Raw genomic sequence first — 6,905 nt, 5'->3', positions numbered from 1 at the left:
GCCAGGGACCCTGCAGCCCCAGCCCTGCCCACTCCCCACCATCAAACCTCAAACATCCTCTTTCAGACCAGAAGAAACTCCCACCCTCCTGTTCATCTCACAGCCTCGATTGAAGTACCTCTCAGTGTGACCAGATGTTTAATCTCTGGAAGCACTTGAGCATAATTTTAGAAAAAGTTTTTTTTACGCTCTTCTGCAAGCTCTGCAGAACCAGGAAATTTGCTTTGCTCCTAAGTGACTTCTGCCCGCACTTTGCTCAGAAAGATGCTAACACAGGAGGCACAGTGACATTTCAGGTTTGCCTGAGAGCAGAACCATCCTGTCCCCAGGTTAGAGCTAAAATGCTTCCTGCAGAGCTTCTCCCACGCCCCCAACCATGGCTGTTGGTGCCCTTTCAGGTAGCGGGAAATGCTTCCCAAAGACGCTGCCACACTTGGGCGCTTGCTGAGTGCTCCTTTCTGCCCATGTATCTGCTTGTGGTGCCGAGGTACTGAGGCTTTTTACAGATTTTAAATAAACCTATTATGCCAGAAGTAGAAGCGCATGAACGGAGAGCAGCAAGTGTATTACCTACACCGCCGGAGCGGGCGCTGAATCCCATTAGTCTTGCTGCAAAAGTGCACAAAGTGCTGGATGGAATAAACGATGCTGAAGGAAAGGATGCTGAAAGATGGGGAGGAGGAACAAAAGGCTAAAATGCAACAGAAATTTCCCGTGGATAAATCACAGTCCCCTCTCCTCAGAGGAGATAATTGCCATTTTAAATGGAAACACGGTGGATCAAATGTAACATGGGCTGCAACAGAGCAGAAAATATCTATTCAGTCAGGAGAAGGCAGGAATTACTATCAGAATTGTAGATTGAGGTGATAGTACATTACAATGGAAGGATCATTAACATTCCAGAGAAGGCTATTAATAGAGTTTATCAAAGATCAGCCTAGAGATAAATTTTATTTAGTGGTTTCATTAGTGATTTTGGCTCAGAAAATATGAGTTTATCTAAGAAAATGTACTGTTGAGAAACTTGGGAGAAGTTTTGAACCGGACAAGGGACTAAGTGCTACCGGAGATGAACCAGAGGATCTGAAAATCAACAGGCTGGCACAAGCTCATATGCTGAGGGACTAACAGCAAAAATTGCTACTCTAAGCAGCTAAAAACACCACAGGAGAAATAGCTGGCTTTTAGGGAACCCCAGGATGACTGCAACAAAACAAATGCAACCTGACAAGTCTCCACAGCAGAGGCAGTGTCCATCAGAGCACCAGAACCGCAGGACAAAGCACCAGAAGGGTGACCCAGAAGCGATGCCCTACTCTGGTCCCTCACTGTTGGGAGAGTGGTTTTGTACCAGGAATAAGTCCAGGCTGTGATAATGAGGATAATCAGGTAAACATAAAAGCTTTGTGGTGAGACAGGTCTGGAAGGGTATCATTTATTCAGACTACTGCTAGAAAGGCTGCCATGGGAAACAGCTGCTCCGCTCATAGGAGCAAGGAAATGAACTCACTCTGCCAAAACACAATGGGAGCAGAGGGGACAGGACCTGGTGTGGCTGCGAGTGACCTTGGCAGAAAACCAGAGGCCCATGTGGAGTCCCAGAGGGTCAGTGCTCCAGGAGATATCCCCAGGAGGAATGCACTGCCCTGGGGGACTGCACTCAGACCCCACAGCCCCCCATGCACATCAGCCCTCCAGCCTGCTTTTCCTGCAAAGCGGTGTTCAGAAGCTGTGGTCACTCCAGGGAATGTTTCCATGTGCTAATTTGTCCCTGAAATACGGAAAAGTCTTTTACACCCCCTCCACAACATCCCGCATCCAAGCTGGCAGGCGGGGGTCCTGCCCCATCCCATGGAGGAGCAAAGTCCCAGGGGTTTGCAGGCAGCTGAGCCCTGCAGCCCACTGGTGCAGGCGGGGTGCCCCTGCCCAGGATTTGAGAGCTGCTGAGAGCCCACAGGGATGGGGACACCTCTGTCCCCTTCATTTGGGGACCCCTGCTCATTCCTTCCACAGCTCAGCCCAGTGGCTCCATATCTCACCTGGAAATACCATCTACTCTCTGCCCAACAGGAAAAAAGTGCCCATTTCTTGCCCTGAGCTAATTAGAAAAAACAATAAGAAAAAACTACCTCTGGCCAGGTCTGCAGCACAGGGCTGGGCCAGGGGCTGTCCCGTGGCTCTGCCTGCACCACAGCAGGTGCTGAGTGTGCTGATGTGCCCAGAGCTGGGACCCCCCAGCAGAGCGCGAGCTGAGCCCCAGCAGCACCCACGTGAGCTGCAAGAGCTGGTGGCAGGAGCGCGTTGTTGATGTGTGGTGAAGCAGCCACGTAGGAGGCTGCAATCCACCCACGGCGTTTTCTGAGTGTACTACTCCCCCTATAATTTATCCTGCCATTTCCACATGTTGGGAGCAATGAAAAAACATCCCTTTCACTTGGAAATACCCTTCTCCGAGAACAACCTGTTCTCGTCATTGCTGTCAGCGGGCAGGCAGCACTCAGCTTGTTCCTCACTCCTTTTGTGTGCGAACAAAGAGCTTTCCATGGCAAGAGCCTGCGCTGCAGCTGGAAGTGAGGAGCCGCTCTGCACGCTGCCGCAGCGGCTAAAAGCATTGCATCCCTGTACTGACAGCCTTAATCCCAGCACCCAAATTTAGAGAACCTCCTGTCTGGCCATGAGTTTGCTCTGCTCAGCAGAAGGGCTCCCACAGGCTGGTTCATCACCTGTCATTCACTTTCAATTCCTTTAGAAGCAGCAGGGCTGCAGGTATCATCTCTAATCTCACCAGTCCAGCCCACATCTCTCCACCATACAGCTCTCAGCAGCCAGTGGTTATTTACTCATGGTCTCCCCAGTATACTCCCTCCCTAGGCCCCCCTGCCTTTAACCTTGAATGAAAGACATAAATCACCTGAAGAGTATTTCAGCCTGCTCCACATTGTTATCTTGTTCTTGCAGGGCGAGTTTAACTTTAAAATCTTCACCTCTGTCCTCTGCCAAGGCCGGACCTTTTCCTTTCCTGGAGTTTCCTCTTTGCTCCGTCTCTGCAGCCTGTTACACCCTGTGGAGAACCAGCTCTACCTTCCTGCACAAGCCTGTGCACCACCTGGGAGGGCTGCACTGCTGTCCCACAGGCTGCAGAGAGCCGGGTGACCTGAGTCCTGCACCACCTGTGGGCACCAGCACAGCTCTCCCCCACCAGCACTCTGGGGAGGATGGGGAGACCCATCACCTCACCTGGGGAGCAGAAGGGGGGAGACCACAGCTGCGGCACGGGCAGCTCCTCAGGGGTCCCAGCACAGGCGTGGAGCTCCTCAGCCTGCTCCCAGCCCCCTCTCTCTCTCCTGTCCCTGCAGTGCCTCAGTTTCCCTTTAGGCACCTTCCTAACATGGGCATTGCTGCGATCATGCAGGAACAGAGGCCCTTTGAATCTGGTAGCAGCGTGGTCCTGAAGATGACCATAATCAGCAGCTGAACGCTCTTTTTGGAGGTTAGAGGGGTTTGCTGTGCTGCTTCTGCCCTTGCAAAGTACAGTTTTTTGTTATTTACATCCAGACACAATACAGTCATAAGAAGTAAGCCTACAAGGGATGTTCCCTGCTCTGTGTCCTGTCCCACAGCAGGGGCAGGTCCATCCAAATTTTCCCTGAAAAACAAACCTCTGTGCTGCCCTTCACCTGCTGGGAACAGGACTGATGAAGCTGTCAGAGCCCTTTCCAGCCACCTCCTCCCCAGGACATTGCACCACTGACAGATGGGGTCCTCTTTCCTCCCAGGGCCCTGGGCAGAGCGAGGATTTCCTCTCTGGGCTGCAGAAGCCAGCATGGTCACTGACAGCAGGGACCAACACAAGGCATGGGCTAGTGCAACACGCAGATACAAAGGCAGAGTTTAAAGACACAACTACAGCTGAGCTTCAAAAATTATGTAGTGGTGATTAATCTTGCTAGACTGCGTAAGAAAAGCGCATTGCTTTCTCAGGAAAACTCTTTGCACATATCCTCCCAGTCCTTGTTTTTATCATAAGCCTGTAGGAACTCTGTCTCTAAAATCCCTGCCCTTCTCTCAGCATCCCTGCATTACATGGGCACCCAGGGCTGGGGGAGGCCAACTGGTAGGGACATGTGTGCCTGGCTGCCAAGGGACTTTCCAATTCAGGTTGAAGTGGGATGGAGCATCTGGGGAGGTGTAGACACCCTGTTTCTGGACGGGTTTGAGGGGCAGCTCAAAGGACCTTTGTCCACTGCAGCTCTGAGTTGATGCTTTCATTGCAGGTTGTCCTCAGGAAGTAGCAAAGCTCTGTCTCTGCTGGAGCACTGCTGACCACTGTAACCAGACAAACACGCAGAGCACGTGAGATCCCACGGGACCTGACCCCATGGTTGCTCAGAGGAAAGGAGAAGGCAGGCAAGGAAAAGGAAGCGGTTAAAACTGACCAGCCATCACAGGAGATTGACCCCAGCACTGAGCTCTCAGACAGGACCAATGTGTAAAAGTGTTTCCTAGACCATGTCATCTAGCATGCAAGGCTGAGCACATGAAGTGACGGTGCAGTGTTCTCCAAGGTCACTGAAGGCCCAAGGTCGCTTTGGAAAGGGCTCTTGGGCTGCCTGGTAGAGGCTTACTCCAAGTAGCTTTGTAGTGGTCAGAGCAGGACAGCTCCATCCATGCAACTGCACTATGGATCCATGTTACAACCATACAAGCTCTCAAAAAAGCATGGAGTTCCCCCTGCAGCTGCTGGTTGGGTCCTGCCTCACCATCCTCATCGTGATCACTCTCTGCGGTAACATCATTGTCTGCCTGGCCGTCATCTTTGACCGCCGGCTCCGCAGCTTGACAAACTGCATCATCGTCTCCTTGGCCATCACCGACCTGCTGCTGGGCCTCCTGGTGCTGCCGTTCTCTGCTTTCTATGAACTTGCCAAAGAGTGGCCCTTTGGCAGCACTTTGTGTAACATCTACACCAGCCTGGATGTCATGCTGTGCACGGCTTCCATCCTCAACCTCTTCATGATCAGCCTGGACCGCTACTTCGCCGTCACCACCCCGCTCCGCTACAGCCAGCTGGTCACTCCCTCCCGCGTGGCTGTGGGTTTGGTTGTTATTTGGACCGTTTCACTGATGGTCTCCTTCCTACCCATCCACCTGGGCTGGAACACCAATGGGACAGCGGTCCAAAACACAGTCCCCAACTGCAACAAGGAGTGCACGCTGGAGGTGAACCCTGTGTACGGGCTAGTGGACGCCTTGCTCACCTTCTACTTTCCGTTGGCCATCATGTGCATCACCTACTACCGGATACTAAAGATAGCAAGGGAGCAAGCCAAGAGGATAAACCACACGTGGTGCTGCAGCAGCAGCACCCCCATGCCCCCCATGGTGAAAGAGCACAAAGCCACCGTGACACTGGCAGTGGTGCTGGGAGCGTTCATTGTGTGCTGGTTCCCCTATTTCACAGTGTTCACGTACCGGGGGATGTGGGGGGACAGCAGGGTGAAAGGCACACCCATGTCCATTGTCCTCTGGCTGGGCTACGCCAACTCAGCCCTGAACCCCATCCTCTACGGGACACTGAACAGGGATTTCCGGCTGGCGTACCAGCACTTGCTGCGCTGCTGGAGGACTGGGGGCCCTGGGAGCTCCTGCCTGCCTACCTCCCAGAAGGCCCCGGCCAGGGGAAGGATCTGCAGGCAGGACCAGGGCAGGCAGGAGGGTAAACCCCTGAAACTGGAGACAAGGAACGGGAAGGGGATCTTGCTGACCAATGGAGCCCTCAAGAGGTAAGAGCCTTCCTACATGCAGGGCTTTGACGGTAGGTCCTGATGGTAGGTCCGTCCCCAGAGAGGAAGGCAGAGGTGGGACCCCACATTGTCCACGGACTTTTAAGCAACAATTCAGATGCCCCAGCAGGAGATCCTTGCCCAGGCAACTCTTGGTCTTCGCAGCCACCCAGAAATTCATCACCACCAGCAAGGACCCAGCTTGCCTCCCTTCGTGCTGGCAGCACTTCACATGCAGCTGGCCACCCCTGCAATTGCCACCCGTTCACAGGGAGCACAACACGTCCCTGGCTTTGCTGGGTAATGGGTTTTGCCATCAGAATCTGTACAGAACAGGGTGCAACCATTAGCCCAAAAGCCAGCCGTGCCCCACTTTCTGGTGGCAGGTGGCCAGCAAAGCCTGGGCACAGAGCAGAGCTGCAGGGGGCTTGGGAAAGGTGACCACCCATCACGGGGGGGTCAACAGGGTGTTAACCCTGAGGGACAGAGTTGGGGCACCCATGGTCATGCTGCAAGTCCCCACAGGAGCCAAGACCTGTGTCCCCACCTCCCTGCAGAGCAGCTCAGCAGCTTCCCTTCCCAGCCAAGCCCCACACCTGCCACATTTCGCCTATCGGTTTCCATCAGCAGCAAATTCAGACAAAAGCAAGTTCCATTCCCCTCTCTGGAAAGGAGCAAGAATAGCCAAAGTTAGGTCAGCAAATGTTTTTAGAAATACAAACACCCATGTAAAGTTAGAGCCAAAGATTCCCTCGGCATTACCCCAAACATGCCAGGCCCCTCAGAGGGGTGCGGGTGCAGCGAGGGAGCAGGATGGGGGCAAGGCGGGCAAACTGTGCAGGACTGTGGCACCAGTCCACTCCCTGGGTACCTGTGTCCCCATGGGGCTGGGCCACCCGCACGCTGCCTTGCCCAAAGGCATTCACCCTCCTGAGCATAAGGAGAAGTGTGCTGTCTGCCGCCGTGCAAACTGCTGCTCCCGAGATAATCTAACTTCTAGGCAGTGCCTGATAAGCAGCCCAGAAACTTTCCATCTCGTAGATAAGGAGTCCTTTGACTCCCCGTTCCCAGCCTGCCAGCAAAGCCACAGCGCTCATGCTCTCCTGCGGCACGTGCCCT

At 53.7% G+C, this 6,905-nt stretch overlaps 1 protein-coding gene across 1 annotated transcript; it reads left to right on the top strand.

The window, feature by feature from the left end:
• The first annotated feature begins 4,683 nt into the window (after positions 1–4,683).
• Positions 4,684–5,790, top strand: HRH2 (histamine receptor H2). The gene has a single exon (XM_010080838.1). The coding sequence runs from the start codon at positions 4,684–4,686 to the stop codon at positions 5,788–5,790; it is 1,107 nt and encodes a 368-aa protein (XP_010079140.1).
• Positions 5,791–6,905: the final 1,115 nt, after the last annotated feature.

Source organism: Pterocles gutturalis, unplaced genomic scaffold (genome assembly GCF_000699245.1).
Source record: "Pterocles gutturalis isolate BGI_N339 unplaced genomic scaffold, ASM69924v1 scaffold15666, whole genome shotgun sequence".
Classification (NCBI taxonomy): Eukaryota; Metazoa; Chordata; class Aves; order Pterocliformes; family Pteroclidae; genus Pterocles; species Pterocles gutturalis.
This window is presented reverse-complemented; position numbering and strand designations above follow the sequence as displayed.